The sequence below is a fragment of the Pseudopipra pipra genome, chromosome 28 (genome assembly GCF_036250125.1).
Source record: "Pseudopipra pipra isolate bDixPip1 chromosome 28, bDixPip1.hap1, whole genome shotgun sequence".
Taxonomy (NCBI): domain Eukaryota; kingdom Metazoa; phylum Chordata; class Aves; order Passeriformes; family Pipridae; genus Pseudopipra; species Pseudopipra pipra.
In genome coordinates, this window is record NC_087576.1 from 4,368,995 (window position 1) to 4,392,620 (window position 23,626).

Sequence of the window (23,626 nt, forward strand, 5' to 3'; positions counted from 1 at the left end):
AGGTCTTAAATGATTCCTTGCTGTTAAATCTGTTGGAGAATGGACTCTGGAGCCCTGAGGCAGCGGGGCTGTGCTGTGACCCTGCCGTGAGTCAGGCACAGCTTATGGGGCCCAGAGCCCTGTCAGCCCTTCAGCTGCAATCCCACCTTGTTTCTCCCCATCCCGGGCCAATTTAATTAAACATGGAAAACTGCACGTTCCCAGTGGAAATCCTGGTGCTGGCTGTTCTCCAGACCCAGACAGCCCATGAGCCTCAAACCAAAGCTGCCTCTGTGTGACCCCTGTCCAGACACGTTTTCCATGAGATCCTGATAGAAGAGGGTTGTAAAAACTAACAACGTTATGGGCTGAGATTTGCCTTTTTGAAGTTCCCCTGTGGCATGGTAGGTTTAAGTGGGATATTGGGAAGAAATTATTCTTCCCTGTGAGGGTGGTGAGGGGCTAGGATGGAATTCCCAGAGAGGCTGTGGCTGCCCCATCCCTGGAAGTGTCCAAAACCAGGTTGGACAGGGCTTGGAGCAACCTGGGCTAGTGAAAGGTGTCCCTGCCTGTGGCGGGGGTGGAATGAGATGGTCTTTAAGGTCCCTTCCCAGCCAAACTATTCCATGATTCAGCTCAGGAATTCAGCTTGATTGCTAATTAAAAAAGCAATCTTGTGTTGTCCTTTCCCAAACCCAGAGGCAGCCAGCGGGTGCCCGAGGGGCCCAGGCAGGAGGCAGCTGAAGGGGCTCTGGGGGTGCTGGGAAGGGCTGTTTTGGGGCGTGGGGAGGGCTGAGCCCTGTGGTGTGACCGCAGCGCTGGGCTGAACGGCAGGATTTGGGGCTAAAACAGCTTCCGTCCTGGAGGAGGGGAGAGGACCATGTGACATCCTGCTCACACAGCACGGTGGGAAAGGGCTGCTCCATGCTGCTGTAAAAAGACCAGGCTGAAGGGAAAAAAGGGTTCAAAATGTGTGAGCCCCTGAAGCTCCTGTAGCTGGCTGCTGATATTATTAAGAGGAAAAAACGGTGTTTAATTCAGGGCTCTTTCAGTACTCTCTGCTTGGGGCACAGCAGAAAGGGAGCTGATTGAGGAGTTTGGGTCCCAAGCAGGATATTGGGTTAATCTCGTTCACTCTGGGCTGCTCTGCTGGGTTGTTCCACAGTGTCATGTTCTCTGGGCTCTGGGCAGTGGAATCTGTGAGCTGGGGATCCCTGAGCTGGCTCCAGTCACTGCCCAAAGCAACAAAGTGGTTTTTTGGCTGTGATTAACCCAAATTAGCCCAGCGGGTCCACCTTGGTATGACCTGGGCACCCAGTGCAGGCTCTAGCTCCTTCCTTTTCTCAACTTATGCTACAAGACTAAAAAAAAAAAAGCCTTTGCAAGTGGCTCAGAGCATCCTGGGCACAACCCTAGGCTGGAAATCACAATGGGAACCAGTGGCCACGTCCTTGTTCGTCCCCCTGTGCTCCCCCCGTTGCTGTTCCTGATTCTGCTTGGGGCAACTTCCCTCTCCACAAGGTCTGGGCTTTCCCAGGATGGGGGGAGACGGGGGCTGGAGCCTCTGTCAGGCCTTGGGGGAACCCTGCCACGGCCTGGAGCCCCCTCACTGCTCATTTGGGTGTTTGTAACGACCCTCCTGTGCCTCCTTCCTGCACCTCAAGAGCTGCAGCTCAGTCCAACCACATCCCAGGCTGCTTTGGGGATGCACAGCCAGTTCCTTGGAGGAAAACCAACACCAAGCAGGATACACCCGCTGTTGTGGGCAGGGATTTTGCTTGATCCAGTGCTCCTGGTGTGTCCACATCCTACATTTGCCCAGAGAAGCTGTGGCTGCCCCATCCCTGGAAGTGTCCAAGGCCAGGTTGGAGCAACCTGGGCTCGTGGAAGGTGTCCTTGCCCATGGCAGGGGGTGGCACTGGATGGGCTTTGAGGTCCCTCCCAACCCAAACCATTCCATAGTTCTGTGAGCCCCTGGCCCTCACTGCTTGATCCCCACAGCCTTTCCTCCAAGAGCTGCCTCATTTCATCCCCATCTGGCTCAACGCGGGTGTAAAACCCTAAATCAGCTGTGGGGACTCAGCAGTTAATAAGAAAGATGAAAGGACGCCGTGGTGTGCACAGGGGGATGCACCAGGACAGGCACATCATCCCGAGCCACAGCCGGGTCTGCTTTGCTGCCGAGCAAAACATTTCCCGAAACTCCGGGCTGGGCCGTGTCCTCGGCAGCGGCCCCCGCTGCCCCACCGGCCCCGGCGGGCCCCACTTCCTCAAATGCTCCGAGCCGAGCGCGGGGAGCCCCGGGCAGCGCGTCCTGGGCAGGCCGGGCCGGGCCCTCAGAGCCCTCAGAGCCCTCAGAGCCCTCAGAGCCCTCAGAGCCCTCAGAGCCCTCAGAGCCCTCGGGACAGGCGGCCGGGAGGGGAGCGCGCCGGGCATCGCCCGAGCGGCGTCGGGGCAGCCGGGGCAGAGCTGTGCGGGGAAGCGGGGCAGGAAGGTACTTTTATGGGGTTGTTCTCGGCCGCCCTCGGAGGGAGGAGGAAGTTCGTTGGCAAATCAAGCCCTGCCGAGCTGTTGCTCTTCGTGGGGGCATCAACCCCCGGCGCAGGATCCCCACGGGACCACCGGAGCTGCGGCTCAGCCCATCTCCTAAGCAAGCCCACCTTGGAAAAAAAAGAGCCCTTCCTGGTCCAAAATGTCCCTCAAGCTGCCACGGAACTGGGATTTCAACCTGAAAATGGACGCTGCCAAAATAGGTACCGTCGGTGTTTCCTCGTGCCGGGGTCAGGGTGCAGGGACAGGCAGGGGCTGTGGGGTGTCTGTGGCCAAGCCCGGCTGCGATTGCAGCCGCGGCCTTGGAGGGGGGACCCGGCCCTCGGCTGCTGCCTTCGAGACAGTGGATGGTTCGCAGGTGATTTGCAAATGATTTGCAAGAAGTGATTTGCAAAGTTGTCCCCGAGGGCCGTTGCGGGAGCAGGGCCGGGGCTGCGGCTCGGTGGGGTGGGGACAGGGAGACCTGGCAACGTGGGGCTGCTGCCCCTCCAAAATCCGGGCTCGGGGGGGTTTAAAGCACAGGGGCTCGTTCTGCTGGCCAAGCCTTGCAGGGGGAGCAGAGCAGGCCGAGGGGCAGCGGGACAGCACCGGCTGCAGGAAACAATCTCGCCCTGGCTCAGGGATCTGCGCCCACTCCGGCATCACTGCTTCCCTCTCAGGGGGGCCGGGAGCCCTCTGACTCCCACGGAACAGCCTCACCCTCTGACTCCCATGGCCACGGAACGGCCTCACCCTGGGATTTCCTGACCCACCTCCCGCCTCTGCCCAGGCTTTGCAGGGCTCTCATCCACCATCTCCAGCATGGGAACCACTTGGGAACCACTTTGGGAAGGAGTGTGGGATCCCTGTGTGGGCTCTGGGGCCAAAATATCACGGCAGGGCCTGGTCTGGGGTCAAGCAGCCAGAGAGGGGGTTCGAGGTGAGGATGGGTTGGTCAGGGAAGGGGCGCAGGAGCCCAGCCTTGTGCACACACTGAGGCCAAGGCCCTCCCTGCTCCTGGCACTGGTGCCAAACTCGGCCCAGGCACACACTGGATTTCTCCCTGTGCAGAGGTTTGACCCAGCTGGTCTCTGCCAGGCTCTGCCTCCTCCCCACTGGGCTTTCCCAGAATGGGGGGAGACGGGGGCTGGAGCCCCTGTCAGGCCTTGGGGGAACCCTGCCATGGCCTGGAGCCCCCTCACTGCTCATTTGGGTGTTTGTAATGACCCTCCTGTGCCTGGACTGAGAGACAGATTCCAAGGCTGACCTGCCTGGATTTTCCTGGAAGGTTATTTCAATTTCTGCCCACTTTTCTGGGAGTGGCCAAACCCTTCCCTTCACACAGAACCCCAGATGAAGGGGCACAGCTCTGACTGGGCTGGAGACACCCAGTGATGGGCAGGATGAGACCTCAGGTGGCCCAGAAACTCAAGGAGGACAAAGAAATCCCCACACAGTTATCACCGAAGCATCCTGGACTCCTGCATTGCCCATTCCCAGGATAATTCATACTTTTTGCCCAGAGGCTGTGGAGAAATGGGTAAAGTCAATCAGCAGCTCAGAAAAAAAGGCCAGGGGACACCGAGCCTGCAGGGGAGCGAAGGGTGGAGATGGGGCGGAAGCTTGAACTTGTGTTGGTACCAGGAATTTCTTTTTTTCCAAGAAAATCTGCTTGTGATGAAATTCCTGGTGCTTTTTGCAGCCTCTAGCTGCTGTGAGCTGCTGGATGAGGGTGTCTGTGTGTATCTCCAGGGGTGCTGAGACTTTACTTGTAGAAATGTAAAGTCATATTTGCAAACATTTGCAATAATTGCAAATGAGCTGTCACTGCTCTCACTGGCTCCTCCTGGCTGTCCCCTCCTCATCCCCAGCCCTGGCAGTGGCACAGGCAGCTTTTGGAAGCCCTAGGACAGGGCACCAGCTCCTTCCTTGTGCTGAGGAAACTGCAAAGCTCTTTATGTCAATTGGGATTTCACTGTGAAACCTCCTGTGGCCCTTTCACTGGTTTTTATTCCAAGTCCCCACTGTCCCTCCTGCAGGGCAGGAGCAACAGGAGGGCAGGGAGGGCTCTTGCCCAGGACAGGGTTTGGAGCAGGAGCCAAATGTCCCTGTGGGCACCAGGGTGGCACCTTCTGCCATTCCTCCTGCAAGTGCCCTCTGACAGGGCTCCTCTTTCTGGGGGGTGGGCAGCAGGACAAGGACACCCTGCTGTGGCCAGTCCCAGGGCTGGAGGGAGAGTGAGGATGTTTTGGAGGAAATATTCAACCTTAGAGGTGGTTGCCACAGGAAACGCTTTGGGGGCACCACGTTTGCTCTTGGTGGCTCCTTCCTGCCCCATGAGAGCGCAGAGAAGAGCAGAGCTGAGGGTGCAGGGCTTGGCAGGGTGAGGAGAGCCTGGGAAACAGCTTTGTGCCCACCCCACCTAAAATGTTGAGCTGGGCATCACACCTGAGCTGGTTATCACAACTTAATTGGACATCACACCTGAGCTGGTTATCACAATTTAATTGGACATCACACCTGAGCTGGTTATCACAACTTAATTGGACATCACACCTGAGCTGGGCGTCTCACCAACCACAAAAGGCAGAGATGTATAAAAGTGGTGAGGAAGGAGCCCCAGCCTTGGTGGTTCTGGTTCTGTGAGTGCAGAGAAGTTTCCACCGGGCAGAAAAGCCTCATTTTGTGCAAAGCCAAGGCCCAGAGCAGGGCCCTCCCCACGCCCCCGCTCCAGCCCTGAGGTGGGGCTGGGCAGTGACGCTGCTGGGGAGGAGGTAAAAGTAGCAAACCTGCTCTTCTGGCCCTAAACGAGCCCAAAGTTCAGGCAGAGCTGCCTCGTGCAGAGGGAAAATACAGCCCCATGTTCACACGGGGCACATGGATGGGCACAAACAGCTAAACCAGGGATAAGGCCAGGCCTCCAGCTGTACCTTGATCCTGGAAGGGCTGATTCTAAGGAAAAGGGACCCCAGGGGACCCCTCTGAACCCCCAGTCCTGATGGACCTGGGAAAGGCTTCAAGGAGGGAGAAAATAAACCTGGTTTCCAGCAAGGATGGACAATTTAAGCTCCAGGCTGAGAGCAGGAGGGACCCCCAGGCAGCAGCACCCACTGGGTGCTTCCTTTCCATCTGCAGACCCTGATGGGCTTAGAGGGAGGTTGATACCTCCCATAAAGGGTAGAAAACCATTGCATTTTTCATAAAAATTTCCCAAAATTTCTCTTTCCAAGCCTTGTGCTACTCGAGTATCAGCACTGCTGGGCTGAGCTCTTTGGGGAAGGCTGGACACGGGGGTGGATGGAGCAAATCCCTGATTCCCACCCGTGTGAGTGGGTGTGAGTTAAGGACCCTCTGAGTTGAACAGGTTCACTTTGGAATAAGCCCCCACAGGAGGCAAGCAGGGCCCTGAGGATCGTTCCCCAAAAATCCTTCGTCCCCAGGAGTCGGCAGCAGCCACAGGACATGAAGAGATGTGATTTATGGAGGGGAGCGATGCTGCTCCTGAGCACTTTGCTGGGAATCACTAATATTTAGGAGATCTGAGTAATGCAGATGTTTTGGCAAGGAGCAGAGAAGGTGCCAGAGCTGGAGGAGCAATTTGGAAACCCCACTAGGTTTTTCATCAGGGTAATCCCCAGTACCATCATTTTTCCGGGGAACTCACTGGCAGTTCCCTTTGGAAGGTCCCTGCTTCCAACCTCATCCTCTGCAGGACCACACTGAATGTGCAGCATCCTTGTGGCACTTTGAAGGCTGATTTTGGCATTCACAACCCTTTTTGGGATTTTTGGGGAAGTGATTTGCAATCCTGTGACAGGTTTGTAGTGGGGGGTGAGCTCAGGGTGCCTACCCAGGGTGAAGGGAAAACACAGGGGGTTTCTTGCTCTGGGGGATTTTGGAAGGGAAAGTGGGGACACACTTGAACTGCAGCACCCCCTGAAGCACCACCCTGCTCGGCCCTGGGGGCCAAGTGTTCTCAGGCTGGTGCTCGCTCCCTGGGGCTGTCTGTGCCATGTGCCATCTGCTCAGGTGTCCCCAACATCACAAGGCAATGACAGATATATTGAATTTGCACTTTTTTCAGGTTCTCCTCACACTCAGGCCCAGGCCAGGATTCCTGGTGCTCATGTCTAATGCAGCTCTTGCAGTTCTCTGCTCCACTGGCCAACATGGGGAGAAGAGGGTGTCTGGGGGCAGAGATTTCTCCATCCCATAGTGTCACACCCCTTCCCCCACAGCCCTGGCTGTGCCCAGATCTCCTCTGCCAGGAACCACTGCGGGGCTCTGGGGCCCAAATCCTGCACAGTCCTCACCTGCAGGACCCAGCCAGGTGCCACCAGTCCCATTTTAGCAGGGGAGATGAAAACCTCAGGAGATCACCACGGGCAGAGGCCAGGGAAGCCCAATTCCCCTGGAGTCAGGAAATGGTTTTTGCCCTGCCATAAATGCTGGCTCTGCCCAGCTGGGTTGGCACTGGGGGGCTGCAGTGCCTGGTCCAGAGGCAAAAATCCCTTCTGGAAATGATCCCTCCCAAGGCATTTGCTGTCACAGAGGCATTGAGAGATGGCACAGGCTCCCTGGCACCAGTGGGGCTCATCTGTGCAAACAGGAGACAGGAACACTGCTCTGCCCAGTGGTAAATCCACATTGGCACTTTTGCCCTCCTTGGAGACTTTCCAGTCCCACAGTGTTGAGATCTTCCCTGCTGGGAACATCAGGTTCTCCCAGAGCAACTTCCAGGCAGTTTTTCCCAGCCAGGCCGGGTCACTCTGCTGGAGTGGGTAGGAAAAAACACAAACTCCCATTTAAAAAACAAACAAACGAGCAAAAAAATCCACCAAAAAAAAAGCTAATGATTTTCTTCTCACTTGCAAGACAATTACTCCCACGCAGGAAAAAGGAAGCACAGGCTGACAGATAGTGCAGCCACTTCCTCTGAGCACTCAGCCAGTTTGCTCGGTGGGGCCGCGGGCCGAGAGCTGCTCTCCCTGCCGGCGGCTCGTCCCCGGTGTCCCCTGTGTCCCCCCCACCCCCGGCACTCCCCAGCACGCCCCCTGTCCCATCCCAGCCCTCTGTGTCCCTGGCAGCCCGATCCAGGAGTGTGATGAGCGGGGACCCCCGCCCGGGCTCCCCCAGTGCCCTGGAGCGGCCCCTGAAGCTGGGCTGGCTCAAGAAGCAGCGCTCCATCGTCAAGAACTGGCAGCAGAGGTACTTCGTGCTCAAGGGCCAGCTGCTCTACTACTACAAGGATGAGGATGATGCCAAACCACAGGTAGGACGAGGCCACTGGGCTTTGCTGGTTTTCAAACTCCCCCCTGTGTTGAGAGAATTGGGGTTGTTCAGCCTAGAGAAGAGAAGCTTCAGGGTGACCTAATTGTGGCCTTCCAGTGCCTTAAGGGAGCCTGAAAGAAGGAGGGGGAAGGACTATTTGGGGTTTGAAGTGACAGGGCAAGGGGGAATGGCTTCAAACTGACAGAGACTAGATTTAGATTAGATATTAGGAAAAAAGTCTTCCCTGGGAGGGAGGTGAGGCCCTGGCACAGGTTGCCCAGAGCAGCTGTGGCTGCCCCATCCCTGGAAGTGTCCAAGGCCAGGTTGGATGGGGCTTGGAGCAACCTGGGCTGGTGGGAGGTGTCCCTGCCCATGGCAGGGGGTGGAATGACATGAGCTTTAAGGACCCTTCCAACCCAGATCATCCCATGATTCTATGATTCTATGATATGGTTTGGGATGAATCTAGAGTTGGGTATTAAAGGAGTTTTCTGCCACTGGGCAGTAAGAGAGATGAAGGATCCTGATCAGGAACTTCATCTATTCTCTGAAATTCTTTGGATGCCTGCAAGCCCTGTCGAGGCCTGGATGCCCCTGTGCCCAAGAATTGGGGTGCTGGGAAAAAACAAACCAGTCAGCAACTGCAAAGCTGTTATCTTTTCCCAAGACAGGAGAAGGGAGCTGAGAAGACCTCACTTCCCCACCATTTCCCTGGCAGCAGGTGCAGGACTGGGTGCACAAGGGGATGGGAGCTTTGGGAGAGGTTTTAGCCCTGCTCTTGATGGGAAAGGCACCTGACAGGATGCTTGTAGGGAAAAACCACAGGACTTCCAGCATAGCCTGGGTGTGAGGATCGGCCCAGGCCAGAGCTCAGGGCAGGGCTGAGGGCTGGGCAGGGGCCAGCCCAGGGCAGCTGCTTCCATGGGACCTCCTGTCATGGGAGAGGCAGCTGGAAGGGAAGGAGATTTTTGTTTCTCTGGCCTGTGGGCTTGTATCCCAGCCCAGCTCCATCCTCAGTGGTGCAGGTGCTGCCCTGGCCCACCCTGCATGGCCAGAAACCTCCAGTGCCTTTTCCTCTGAGGGACAAGGCTGCAAACCTGCTGAGCACTCGGATTCAGAGCAGTTCTGGTGCTTTTATGGGGTCCTCAGGAGAGCACAACAAGCACCTGCTCTGCTGCACACAACTGGAGTGTGATCATTCACTGTGGCAGGATTTGAATGTCTGCAGCAGTGCCCAAAGTCTGCAGCCCCTCTGGCAACACCATCCCACCCTTGGACCCCTGGGAGCACCATCCCACCCTCGGCCCCTCTGGGCTCTGACAACCCTCTATCCACCCCATATAAACCATTTCTCAGGGAATGCATCACAGTACACCTGCCTGGAAGGAATCAAGTGGTTTCCCAAATTTATATGGATAACTTTTTAGTTTTTCATTTGTTTTATCCACATTGTAACTTACTCTTTGAGCATCCACCACCTTTTCCTCGTTTGGAGAAATTCCAGGGAAAAGCAGTTTTCTGGAGGAAGTGTCACCAGGAGCAAAAGATAGAAAACATTCCTAAGGGGAAGGTGATCAGTGGATCCTCGGGGTGGAAGCACAGGGGGGATCCAGGTCCTATTTCTGCTTTGCCCCATTTGAGGGTGATGGGGAGGAGGAGCCCCCTCCCCTGTAAAGGGGATGTGGGAACAGAAAGTGCTGGGAGAAGCTGATGGCTCTTCATGGCGCTTTTGGCAGCTCTGGCTGTGACCCTGTGGCACCACCCTGAGGTAGTTTGAGCCCCTTTGATCCCATCAGTGATACTGGTGGATCCATCAAAGATTCTGATGGATCCATCAAAGGTTCTGATGGATGCAGCTGCAGTTCAGGCTCTTGGAGTCTGAAATCACTGAGAAACTTCATTTCTGGGGCACAGCCTCATTTCCTGCCCTGGGAGGCCTCCGGGACTGACTCAGCCCAGCCCCTCCACCAGCCCCCACAGCCAGGGGAGAGAAGGTCCAACAGAATGGCTGATTTCCACTTTAATTTTTGATTTCCCATCCCTTTTTATCTTTTCCTCTGCTCCTCTCCTGTCAGCTTGGGGTTGGTTTTTGGGTTTAAGTGATGCTGTGTTAAAGGAACAGTTTTCCTGCTCCATCACAGCAGAAGGAGGATCCTCTGTGGTTTTGCCAAGTCCCTTCTCCTTTGTTCTCTCTCTTTCCACTCCCAACAGGGGCTAAAAAAGCATGAGAATGGAGGAAAAAAAAAAGAAAGAGCAAAAGAAGCAGTTTTTTCATTCTGAGAATCATTTCATTGGAAAAACTGGCATTTAAGAAGTGGCCCTTATTGTTTGAAAAGCCATTCTAGTGTCTATCTATCTATCTATCTATCTATCTATCTATCTATCTATCTATCTATCTATCTATCTATCTATCAAATATATGAAATATAGCTCCTGCAGCCTGTTTGAAAGCAGGAATTCTGCCCTCCATGCTGACACACGTTTGTGTGGCCTTGCAGAGGTGGCACACAGGTATTTTCAGCTGCTGCTCTGCTCTGTCCTAGGGCTGCCTGTCCCTCCAGGGAAGCACCATCAAGGAGGTGGCCAGCAACCCAGAGGAAGGAGGGAAATTCATCTTCGAAATCATCCCAGGTGAGGAAGCCTCACTCCTCTTTGTTGCACACTTTTGGGCTGAACTGTTCACCCAAAATCATTTGGGCAAGTCTTTTTCCCCAGTCCTATTGCTCCCACTTTTTTCCAAGGTCCCCACAGTGCTGTTTCCTGTGAAAATAAATATCTCAATATTCAGGAGCAGGGCCCTGTGTCAGTGCCCATGTCCCATGGTGAGAAGGAGCCCTGCCAAGCTGCAAAGTGCAGCAGTTTCTGTTCCTTCTTGCAGACCTTCCTCAAGTGAAGTGTCAGAGCTCTGCTTCCTTCGCAGCCAGGGAGACGTTACCGGGGAAATCTGGAGCCAGAGGCATTTAGCAAAGAAAGCAGCAAGAGTGTGTCTCTTCTCCTCCAGTGCCCTCCATAAATGGTGCATAAATGTTATTTTTTGCAGGGGTGGCTGGAGACCAGCCCCGGGCAGGGCAGGACCCCTGTGTGCTCATGGCCAGCTCCCAGAGCGAGATGGAGGAGTGGGTCAAATCCATCCGGCGTGTGCTGGGCTCGGCCTCAGGAGGTAAAGGGGGGCAGGGCAGCTCTGGGAGGGGTGATCTCCTGCTGTCCTGTGGTCTGAAGCACTTCTGGGCGAGGATTTCAAAGCTGGGCTCACAAATCTTTGGCACTGGAAGAGGGAGCTGTGTCACTTGTGATGCCCTCGTAACCTGGAGCAGACCCTGGTGCTGGGGCTGCTGCAAACACAGGCAGTGCTGAGGAAAAGGCAGCTGAGCGTGAATGAACATTTCTGGGCTGGTTTCATCTTCTTCTGCTGACTTCCTCATTGACTTACTGACCCTGAAAAAGTTGTTCTTGAAAACAACTCCCATTCAGGGATAAAAGCGTTGAAAAATCTCACCTTTCACCAGCCAATTTCCTCACTTTGCTTTGCTTTTCTTCCAGCTTTTCTTGCTCACCCCAACCTTTCTGCCCCCATTTTCTCTCCAGCCTGCCTTGGCCACACACTCAGGCACCCTTCAGCCCCAGGTCTTCTCTTCCAGTCCCGAGATCCTCTTCCAGACCCCCAGCCTTGCAGTTATTCCATTATAAAATTGCAGTCAGAGAATTACAAAGCATGGATGAATCAGAAAGGATCACACTGTAAATTTGACACCACAGATGAAACCACAAAAGAAGCAGCAAAGGTCACTCCATCCACTTTTCCCATCAGCATGAACTATCCAACCTTTTCCTATAAGGATTTTCTGCCTCTAAACTGAACCAGGCTGTGCCTCCCCCAGGGCAGCACCACCCAGTGAACTGAGGGTTGTGAGCCAGAAATTTTCAGGGCATTGCCCCAGCTGGCTCTGATACTTAATAACAACTCCACATCTGATCCCTACTTGAATTTAGGAGGCTGTTGGTTCCTTCCAGAGAGATGAAGTGACTTTATAAGACAGAAAATATAATTTATAATAGCACAGACACCCCTGAGGACAGCTCCCCTGTGGAGCTGCATTTTATGTGAATACCTGGGTTAACAGACCCCAAAACTCACACTTTAGGTTTTTGGCTTCAGTGTGAGCTGAGGCAACACGAGGTTTTAGAGCAACCCACTGTGCAGTGGAGGTTTTGGCAGCCCTGTGACCCAGCTCACTGTGAGCTTGTTGCTCACCAAGAAGCAGAGAAGCTGCAGAGTGTGAAGAAACAGCAAAAGCATCTCCAAAATCTTTGAGGGTTTTGCAGGGCTGGTTGTCACCCTCTAACATTAGGGTGGTGTCCCCAGATTAACAAATCTGCCAGCCTGCATCAAATAACCAAATCATTATCAGCTACCAAAGCAGAGAGGGAAAAAAAAAAGAAGATATTTGCTTTTCCTGTGCACAGTGTCAGGTTTATATTCTTTATTTAAAAGTGTAAGCGAGTGATAAGTGAAAAACCCCCATGACCAGGCAAGTGCTGACAGGCCTTGTGGTTCCAGATGAGGGTGTTTACCTACCTCCTGGGCTGGAGGATGCAAGGAATTAGTTCAGCCTTCAGAGCACAAAGTGAACACATCAAGGCACTGCTGGGGCACAGATGTGATAGAGGACCAGAGGACCATGTGCCTTTAATTTCCCAGAGCCACTTGGAGTTGGGATCTGTCTGCTCATGGCCCAGGCTCCGAGGAGGAAGAGCTGGGTTGAAGGCTGCTGCTTTCCCACCACCCAATGCTCTCTTTGCTGGGAGTTCAGGAGGAAAAAGCCATTTCTCCAAAGGAAAGGTACCACCCTCTGTGGAACTTTGCTATTCCTTTGCACAGGGGAGTTTCTGGAGGGGAAGAGGGAAAAAGAGCAACTAGATCAGTGAGAATTCCAGCTCCAAATCCCTTCAAGGATCCCTTCTTATTTCTGTGCTTTTTATACCTTGCCTTCCCTCCCTGTGCCTTGCTCCTGTCTCCTTCTGTATCAGGACCCTGCTTCTAGGCAGGCAAAACCCAAGGCTCACTGCCTGGCTTTAATTGTTTCAAGAACTGTGAATTATTTGGAGGAGGAACAAGGTTTTGTTTCGCTGTCGTTTCTTTGGGAAAAAAGTTCTGCTTTCTGTGGAACTTTGTCTCAGCAAAGACTCTTCCAGAAACTTTCCTGGGTTTGAGTGTAGGTTTAAGAAGTTTGCAGGCACTTGGTGTGTCCTGTGCTGTCAGAGCAGCAGGTGCTGCTGGAGCACTTGCAGGGAGCCCCTTGGGTGGGTGCTGAGCCTTTAAGCTGAGCTTTGGGGCTCCTCTGACGAGCCTTTGGCTGAGCTTTGGGCCCCTCTGACCGTGTGTCCTCTCGCCAGCGGTGTTTGGGCAGCGCCTGGCAGAGACCATGGCCTACGAGCAGAAGTTTGGGCAGCCCCAGGTGCCCATCCTGGTGCAGAAATGTGCCGAGTTCATCCGGGAGCACGGGCTGAGCGAGGAGGGGATTTTCCGCCTGCCCGGCCAGGACAACCTGGTCAAACAGCTCCGGGACGCCTTCGACGCCGGGGAGAGGCCGTCCTTCGACAGGTAACGCTGCCTCCCCCCTCTCCTGCTCCCAAATCCCGGGAAAAAGCAGCCAGTCTGACCCCCCTGCATGCCCTGCAGGAAACCTGGACCCTCCAGAAGGGCTTGACCAGGAGACAGGATTCAGCAGAAACCACGAAGGGAGGCACAGGCAGAGTCAGGGGCTGCTGAGATGAGATTCATGGAAATAAAGGAAAGCATTTACAGAATCACAGCATGTGCTGAGCTGGAAGGGACCCACAAGGATCATGGAGTCCAGTCCTTAGCCCTGCACAGGGCAGCAATTAGGATTTGCAGGAGCAGCCAAGGAAGGAGCAAAGGGAAGAGCCTGCACTGCCCATCAGCTGAGGGTTTAGAGAAAGCAGAGCAAGGAGAGGATCCTAAATGAGTTCAGAGAACACCCTGATGCACAGCAGAAGCTATTCCTCTCCCTACCAGCCCACAGCCATGATATTTTCCTCCTGTTGCTTTTCCCTACAACACCACACAGAGATGTGAGAGATTTTTGCTGCTGCAAGGCAGGTCAGGCCCCCCTGACCCTCTTCCTCTGCAGGGCCGAGAGGAAATGGAGAATTCCCTGAATCTGGGAGAGCTGCCTGTCCCTGCTCATGGGTCTTGGAGAGGCTTTGGAGAAAGACATTTGCAACTGCTACCTCTGCTATGGCCTGTGCAAAGTGAGAGGAGGAGGGTAAAGCCCTGGTGCTTCCTTTCCCACAGGGATCCCAAAGGGATGCAGCTGCCCCTCAGGTGCCTCCCTGTCTCCAAGGGAGTTTCCCACCTACTCCACCTGAACCCCTTGAGTTTGGCCTCAATTCCATAAGGAATTCCATCCCTCAGTTCCCACCCTGTCCTGTTCACCTGTGCTGGGGTTTCACCTGGCAGTTTGTGCTGGTGAAATCCATGATCCCGGACCTGCAATAATGGAAAAGTGGGTCCTGCCTTTTCATGGCACCAAAAGCAAGGGTTTGGGCTCAATTCCTGCCTTGTCCTGCCCACCAGACCCGAGACAAGGAGTGCCCAGGCTGCTGCTGTGTGTGAGGGTGACACTGGCCATGGGGATGCCCCACCGGGGCAGAATGTGGGAGCTGCTCCCTGTGGCAACACCTGAACTCTGAGAGCTGCCAGCAAGACCTGGGATGTTGGTGGGAGGGGAGCCCCAAACCCAGGAGCTTCCCTGGATTTTTGTGCAAAACACCTTGTTTAAGTGGTGTGCAGGGCCCTCCTCTGTCTGTTCACCTGTCCCTACCATAAAGCTTTTCCTGCTTTAATCCAGTTTTGTTAGGAGAAATCCCAGCACCTTGATCTAAATCCCCCTGCAAGTCAAAGCTGGGGAGGGAAAACATCCCACCAGTGGCTTTGCAGCTGAATGTTTCTCACTTCCTGGGCACTCAGCCTGTTCCTGTTGGAACCTGTGGGAAGGTGAAGCCTTTTTCCAATTTTTGCAGAACTTTTGCAGCAGGGCCTGGCCAGGGAGCTCAGCCCTTTCCCAGCACCTTGTGATGTCCCCCCTGTCCCACAGGGCTGGGAATGACATCCCGAGGTGGTCCCAGGAGGACTGCAATCCCCTGGCACCTCAACTAAAACATTTTCCTGGTGAGGAGGAAAGCAAATAACAGGGTTTAGAGTGACCTGAGTGCAGCAAGGGGTTGGCTCAACCTTCTGTTTGGGTTTTCACGGGCACACTCACCCTGGATTGAGTGGGGAGTGTTGGAAAACTGTTGTTGCAGTCCAGGCACCTGGGATGACTAAATCGTGTGTATTGGTAGGCCCTACAAAAATATAGCTCTGAAAAAATCCCTTCATGTTTATGTGCATTTGTTAAAAATAATGGTGTTTTAGACCCCAAACCAATCCTAAAAATAACTGACCTGGGGGATTTTTGCTCGAAGTTTAGAACAGTTTAGCGACTTCAAGGTGGGTCAGATTAGAGGCTTCTGATCTTGGCAGTGTCCTTTTGACATAATGTCAACTCCAGGGGCTGCAAAGCCACAAACATCTGTCCCAGCAGAACAGCCCCAGTAACTGCTGCTGGTCTGAGACAGGATCTGAAGCCCCACAGTGGGGACTGTGGCCAAACATGGAGTGCCAGGATGGGCACACAAACCCTCCAGAGCCCAGTGTGGGCTGGGATGGCTTTAATTGAAGGAGTGGGAAGGTGGGACAAGGGTTTTGCTTACTTTTTCTTGGTTTTTTTATCATTTGACTGCAGCAACAAGAGCCAGTGTAGAACTGCAGATATTCAGCTCCCATTCATTAAATAACGTGGCTTCAGAGCTGTCCAGTGGGTGAAGAGAAGTGATTTTAGGTTTAGAGTGTGAAGGGGGGGGATGGAGACAGCAGTATCTGACCAGGAGAGGAGCCTGTGTCATGCCAGGGGCAGCTGCTGCTGCCTTGGCTCCTGCTTTGCCCAAAATCGTGACGGAGCAGCCAAGGAAAGGGACTGTGTGCCAGGGCCCAGGGGCAGGGAAGGGCAGCTGGGAGAGCTGAGGCAGTGACTGTGCCTGCTCAGAACTCGGTCTTGGGAGAGAACAGGAGCCCTTTTACTGAATTTCTGGCTATCCCAGCTCAGACACTGGGACCTATCAGACCCATGGTCGTGAAAACCTCCACCAAGCCTTTACTCTCCTGCCAGCTGGGGCCATTCCCTGGCTTGGGGTGCCCTCCCCATTTACATCTCCCTGCATCCACATCTGTGCACGGAGCTCAAACGGAGCCACGGGCAGGGTTTGCTCCCCTGCTGGGACCTTCTGGGGCTGAGTGTCACCTGAGGGCCCCTTTGCACCTTGCAGGGACACGGATGTTCACACTGTGGCCTCCCTGTTCAAGCTGTACCTGCGGGAGCTGCCGGAGCCCGTCGTGCCCTGGGCGCAGTACGAGGATTTCCTGCTCTGTGGGCAGGCACTGGATGCTGATGAGACAAAGGTAGAGATGTTTCTGTTTTGCTCCTTCTGGCCTCAAAACCAGCTGTGTTTCATACCCAGGGCTTTGTGCTCCCTACGGAACTTCTCCGTGTCCATGCTTGGTCTGATGGAGAAATGTGACTTCCAAGGAGAGCGAATGACAAGAGAACCATAATATCATGGAGTTGTTAAGATTGGAAAAGACTTGTAATATCATCAGGTCCAACCATCAACCAGCACCACCACGTTCACCACTAAACTACGTCCTCAAGTGCCACATCCATGTGTTTTTTGAACACTCCCAGGGATGGGGACTGGGAATCACCAGGAGGCAGGAGCATACAAGGGTGGATGGAGTGACCAAGAGCTGTTCTTGAGTCCATGTATATCTGTGAATCTTTCTAGAGCTGTTTCTTTACTTGCCTTTAGGGCCATCAGGAGCTCCTGAAGCAACTGTCCCTCCTTCCCCGAGACAACTACAACCTCCTCAGCTACATCTGCAGGTCAGTGCTGTGCACAAGGTGTGGACAGCTCAGATTTGGTCTTGGGGAGCAGAATTGTCACCCCAAAGGCCAAAGCTGCCTCCTCCAGGCAGAGTCTTCTAAAGGTTTGGTTCCCATTGAGTCACCAGATCCTGACTTCTGCAGAGGGAGAGTTTCAGGCACAGGGATAAACACCTCAACAGTGTTTGAGCATAAATCACTACCCTAAAACTCACTTAAAAATCCCTGAGAATTAAAATCAGGTGCAGTTTTCCTGGACAAAACCTGGTGCACCAAAACCTCTGGGTTTCACCCACCCTGGGTGGGTTTATTCTGAGATTTGTTGGAAGTTTCCCTTCCTTTTTGGTTTGTTTTGGAGGTGAGCAGCTCATCACATGGTGAGTTTTATTCTGATACCAGTAAGACCCAGCTCCAGTTCGCTGTTCTAAGGTGAACTGTTTCTGTCCTTGTGACTGAGAGGAAGAGCTGAAGGATCAGATAAAATCAGGATTTATACCAATGGGTGTGTAATAAGGCTTTTTGCAACCTTCCTCCTCTGATGGGAAATATTTACCCCTGAATTCTGGCAGGTTTCTACACGAAATACAGTTGAACTCCAGTGTCAACAAGATGAGTGTGGATAACCTGGCAACAGTGATCGGAGTGAACCTCATCAGACCCCAGATAGAGGATCCTGCAACTATTATGAGAGGTAAAAGAGACTCCTGGGATAATTGGTGTAGGAGCACCTGGCATGCTGGAATACTCAGGTGCATCCACAATCTTGAAACTGCAGTTTTTCTATGGATGGACCAATGGATATCAGCCAGAAACGGGCCTGGGCACAGACAGAACAGCAGAGCAGAGTAAAGCCATGTGTAAGTGGCTGTAAAGGTGGTGATGGTGACAAAAACCTGTTTGGAGTTGCACTGTTTGTTCTGTCCAGAGAGCTCAAACAATTCAGGAATTTGGTGAGGTCATTTCTGTTGCTTAGTGCAGGAAGGTGTCAAATTCTTCTAAGAGAAACAAAGGAAACACAGAGAAATTAGTTTTTAGCTGAGCCAAACTGTAACCCCGTGGGCAGGGACAGATGTAACAGAGCTGATAAAAGAAGTTATAAGGCCAAAGGCTGCTTTATTCTACAGACTTCACATGCAAATTATCCAGATATTCATACACCCCAAACCTGGGCTTGGCTGTTGAGCCAAAGGGGAACACATTGTGGCCTGGTGCAGCTGAGCAGACTCACAGCTTGGTTGCTCCATATCCTACTCCTGCTATTAATATATATATAAAAATAATGTCTAAATATTAATATTTATAATTACATAATAATATATTATAAATATGGTATATTTATACCAATAAATATATTAATAGGTTGATATAGAATAAAAGACAGTATAAAAATCCCTCCCTTTATTTGTCTTTATGATCCTACTCCTTGTCTTCACCTGCAGCTCCATTTTAGACAACTAAAGCCCAACCAGAACATCCCAGTGTGGGTGAAGGAATCCCTTTGTGTTGGGTTTGTCCCTGACAATCTCTCATCCCTCCAGGCACTCCCCGGGTGCAGAAGGTGATGACTGTGATGATCAGTGACCACGAAAACCTCTTCCCCCTGTCCAAGGATGTGCCACTCTCCCCACCTGCCCCCAAAAATGACAAGAAAGCCCCTGTCCCTCGCAGCTCCGTGGGCTGGGGGGCTGCAGAGGACCCTGCCGTGCCCAGGGCTGTGATCCAGAGGCGAATGGTAAGGACAGATCCCCAGGGAAACAATCACACCCACGTTTATTGAACGTGTGATTAGTTATTATGGGCTCTGACAGGTCAGTGAGCCACTAAAAGCACTTGCTGTTAAAAGGGGGAAGAGCTGTATCTGTCAGCTCTGGAATATTTACATCAGGGAAATGATGTAGGTAAACTTTCCACATTCCTGTGGAAAATCTACTATTCTGAGAAAAATGAAAATTCCCAATGCTTTTCATCTAAACAGCTGAACAGACGAAACCTTTTCAGTTCAGGCTGGTGAAGGCAAAACACTGAGGATTAAAGGCTTTTCTCAGAAGAAATCTCTGCAAAAAGTTCTTTTTAATGGGAAACAGGGTCCAGTCTAAGATAATTTTAATGGAAAACTGTGGCTGTGTTCAAATGTGCCTTTTGGAAATCTTGCAGTGCCGGCAGTGGCTACAACCTGTCTGCTGCCAGGGCAGGGCCAGCCTCTCCTAATGCCATGCTCTGCTTTCCAGAGGGATGAGCCGAATTCCAGCGACGCCCCTGGACCAGCTGCGAGCTCAAGTGCCCCCAGGGAAGATAAGGAGCCCAAAGATACCCTGGGAATGTGGAAAATGCAGCCAAGGAAAAGAACTCAGACTTTACCTAACAGGAAGTCCTTCCTGGCAGCGGCTGCTCCGGGGGACAAAGGCAGCCCGGAGAAAAGGGATGTCTTTGCCAGTGACTTTTGGAAGAGCTCCCCCGGGAGCAGCTCCCGCTCCGTGGTCCCCGATGGACACAAGAGAACGTTGTCTCACGATCTTTTTAAGCTGCTCGACCTCCACCGGGCAGCGACCTGCGACAGCATTCCCCCCTCCCCGCCGGAGAGCGGGGACGGCAGCGGCTCCAGCCCCAGCCCCTGCGGCAGCATCTCCGACAGGGAATTCCTGCCCTGCCCCAGCCCCAGCCACGAGCCAAAGGAACCAGCCAGTCCCGCCGCTGAGGTGCCCAAGCCTGATCAGGAGAGCAGGGAGTTCCTGCAGCACACGGTCCTTAGGCTGGAAAAAGAGATGGAAGCACAGAAAAATGACTACGAGGAACAAATCAAGAGGTAACTCCCTGCAGGGACCTGCTTTCTGGGGAGCAGGAAATCTGCAGCTCGGGTGGTGACAGCAAATATTGCCCAGATTTATGTACCAATAATATTATACAGTATGCAAGAGTAATGATTAATGCTAAAATACAGTATTTAGTAGGCTCTCTAAAAATCAATGTACTGTGTGTACTGTACTGTCATGACATAGTTGCTACTGTTAAATTACCACAATATTAATACTTTATGTTTCTTATCACATCATTGTATGGCACTGCAATGCTCCTGCCATAATCAAACTGCCATAATTCCTGTTATTACCTTAATCTTTACCATCATGCTCTCCAGAGTTCAGTAGTAGCATTATGACACTGTTAGTTGTAACCATCATACGGTGATTATATTATCACTGTTATCACAGGATCAATACACATATTGACTTATTGCATCATTTTATGTGGCCATTGAGGGAATCAGGGCAGGACCTTTGGCTTGTTTTATTCCTTAATGACACAGAGGTCGGACTCCTTAAGAGCCAAATGATGGTTTTCCAGCACTTTTCTGATCCAATCCTTTCATGCTCCATTTTTCTTTGCAGTCTCCAGAAGGAAAACTACGAAGTCTGGGCCAAAGTGGTGAGGCTGAACCAGGACATTGAGAAGGAGAAGAAGAAGTCTGAGGAACTGGAGCTGAAGTTGATGAACGTGGAGCGCTCGCGGGAGGAAGTGGAGAAGAAAAACAAGAAGCTTGAGGAGGAGATAAAAAAATTAAGTAAACCCACAGGGAAAACTGATGCCAAAACCAACTAGGAGGAGACACCCAGCTTTGCACAGGCACAAAATGCAGCTGCACAAATCCACAGGAATTTCCAAGCAGGTTCAGAGCCAGGGACTTGTACTGTCCAGTGTCTTGCTACCGACCACGGGCCCATTTGGAGGGAGGAGTCCAGAGTTTAGAGGCTGGTTAATGCTCTGAAAATGGAACTTTCAAAAATATCCTTTAGCTTTTTCTGGTGTGTTTATCTCAACTCCTCTTTCAGCTGCTCAAGTTACCTGGAGAACAGGCCAATACTTCCTGCTGCTCAGTCAGAATGCCTTGCACGTGGGAGTTTGGGTGAGGGACACGTTTTGCCTCTACAGAAAGAAATCCCTCCTCCAGCCCCCTGGTGCCTTGCTGGGGATCCCCACCGTGCAAAACATCCATGAATCCTGGATCCAGGGAAACAGAGGAGCCCCAGGGTCAGGATGGCACAGCCCATTGCCCGGTGGGCTGCAAGTGCTTCAGCACCTCAGCTGAGGTGTTCATGTTGATTCCACAGCTGGTTATTGCTCTTATAGAGCAGGACAAGCCCAAAGAGCTCCTCAGGTCAGTCAGAGATCTCCTGTGGAATCACCTGCTGTGATCATCAACACCAAGGCTCCAGCTGGAAAATCCCAATATCACAGAAACCTCTTCAGTTCAGAGGTTGTTCAGGTGTTTGAAGTTGCTGTTCCCACATGCACAGAAATCCAGCAGAGCTGACAAAGCTTTGGAGAGCACTTTCACACACCCCTACTCGGAGATCTTTGTGCAGAGGGAGTCCATCAGCAACTTTCCCAGCACAGAAAATGGGGCTGCTACAATTTCCCTGATGGGCAGTTTTCAAGGAATGACAGATCTGGATTTATTTACTGCCCCTGCTTTGGTTTCTCATTGTTTCTATAGCACAGAATAGGATTTCCTCAGCCAGCTGGTGAAGACCTGGGTTTGCACCCCAACCATGATGTTGGGGCTCTCCTCAGCACCTACTGCCACCACCATAAAGACAAACTGGACCCAAAAATCCCATTGTGGCTATTTATGACCTTGTCTGCTTCTTCCCACCCCTGCCAGCAAGTCGTGGTTCCAGCAGTACCACGGTGTTGCCAAAGCTTTTTGGGGGAGGAAAGAAAAATAGCAGGACTGAAGAAAACCTTTCACTCCCCATTTATGTTGAGAAGGGGGAAGAGCAACACCCAGGCTCAGCTCAGCACAGAGCCTTCATGGGGATGGAAAGGAGAAAACCATGGAGACTTGCAGGAGTTTTCAAGCAGGACCAACCACATGTGTCTGTGCCAGGCACAGGGAGGTGAATCCCAAAATACTGGATTCATGCTACTGAGACCTTGGCTTTGATGAGGCAAAATTATGTTCAAGACAGGCTGCAGAGCTGTCTGACAGAGCCTGGGGAGGAAAAAGAACTGTTGAGAGGAAGGCACACAGAGGAAACTGTGTGAAACAAAGGGAGATGGGAGGGGGAAAACATTGTTGGAGAATAAAAGTCAATATTGGGTATAAAGCACTTGCTTCTCTCAGCCTTGCTGGGGGTGGGGTGGGGTGGTCTTGTTTAGCCCTAAGACTGAGCCCAGACTCAGTCTCAGACTTAGATTCAGTTTGGTGCTTTGAACCCACCTTTGCTCAGCTGTGGGTATAAAGTACTAGTGAAGGAGAGGTTTGTGAAAGTTGAGCTGCATTTAAAAATCCAACCCATAAATAACTCATTGGACCTAGAGATGCTGACTCTGGGTGTCTTTGCTTTCCATGGGATCCCCAGAGACTACACAGTTCCTCACTGCCCTGCCTACAAACCTTCACACCATGGAATTGAACCTTCTGGAGGCCTGTGTGGGCAAAATGTACAAAATCCCAGTGCCTTCCCAAGGATCCACAGCCAAGGTCCTCTGCTCTTCCCAGGGATCAAATCTGAGTTCCAGAGGTTTCAAACTTGAGTATAAGGTTTCAAATCTGATTAAAATTTTTCAAATCTCAGTCCTAGTGATGTGAAGTCTCAGTGAGGATCTCAGTAGCCCCCAGCATTGGACCAGCAGGCCTGGGTGTGCTGGTGCAGAGCTCCACAGCTTTTCAGAGGGATGGGCATCATGGAGAAGGGCCCCAGGGAGGGCAGGGTGGCCTCCACCAGGCTTAGCCACCTTCCAGGGTGAGCTCCCCAACCCTCCCCTTCCCCACCACCTGCATATATCCCACACTCCACAGCATCCTGAGTTGCCTCCTAAAGTCTCTTTCCTCCTCCACTGGTGTTGCAAGTCAAAGTCCCCCCATGGGACCCACGACCTCCTGACACTCAAATCAAGGGGTTTCCAAAGTGTCTGCCCCCCTTCACTAGGCTTTTCTGTGATTTCAGATGACCTTGACAAAGCTGCTTCAGTGTTTAATTTAATTTTTTACCTTTGCAAGAGACTCATCACGAATCTGAGCGTGAGGCTCAGGAGCCACTAGGGAGAAACTTCTCCCTTGGATGTAGGAGAAACTCTATGAACATCTGGGCTGGAAATGCCACACGCTCCTTTCTGCAGAGATCAAAAGTGTGAAGAGGCAAATAATTCCTTCACAGCAGATTGTAATGACGTGCAAAGGCTTGGCTGGGGCTCAGAGACCTCCATGATTAGGACAAGTGCACGTTATTTTAGTATAAACTGTGCATTCCACCACTTCCGCTGCAGAGAGGCCAAACAACCTCGTGGCTGTTTCTGAAGATCAGAGTGACTTCTTTGAAGATATTCCACCCATTAACATTTGGAGTGTTTATAGAGGTCATCTTTAAAAGATAGACTTTGCAATGGAGGTCGGGTGGGCTGGAAATTCCTCAGTGCCTGGAGGAACAGACACGGGCACCTTGTGAGCTGGGGGCTGTAAGATAAGGAGGGTGTTCCTTTTGTTTTAAAAGTGAGCTTTTTCCTGGGAGAGAACCATGGATGTGCCCATGCCAGAGCTGTGAAACTACATCCTTTCCTTCCCTGAAGGAGACTCCTCTCTGCTCAGCCCAGAGCACTGTGTCTGAACACTGAACACTGGCACTGCCCAAATCCTACTCTGGATTTTATGCACTTCCACATCTTCTGTGGAGACACCACAATATGAGACCCCTGAAAACTGATCGATGCACAACTTATATTTCCTTCCTCCTTCTTTTTTTTCTTTTTCCTGCAGCCAAGCCATGAAGCTTTTTGGGGAAGAAGCAGCAGAGAAAGTGTCTCCTGCACCTGCAGCAGGGGTTGCTGCTCCTCTGTGCTGCGAGGGGCAA

General features: G+C 52.3%; 1 protein-coding gene across 1 annotated transcript; it reads left to right on the plus strand.

The window, feature by feature from the left end:
• The first annotated feature begins 2,356 nt into the window (after positions 1-2,356).
• On the plus strand, positions 2,357-22,094 carry ARHGAP25 (Rho GTPase activating protein 25). Its single transcript, XM_064637881.1, has 11 exons — positions 2,357-2,732; positions 7,596-7,780; positions 10,323-10,410; positions 10,820-10,939; positions 13,174-13,381; positions 16,168-16,300; positions 16,708-16,781; positions 17,351-17,472; positions 18,320-18,513; positions 19,010-19,584; positions 20,165-22,094. Exons 1-11 carry the CDS (start codon positions 2,672-2,674, stop codon positions 20,373-20,375), a joined length of 1,971 nt encoding a protein of 656 aa, XP_064493951.1. The 5' UTR covers positions 2,357-2,671; the 3' UTR covers positions 20,376-22,094.
• Positions 22,095-23,626: the final 1,532 nt, after the last annotated feature.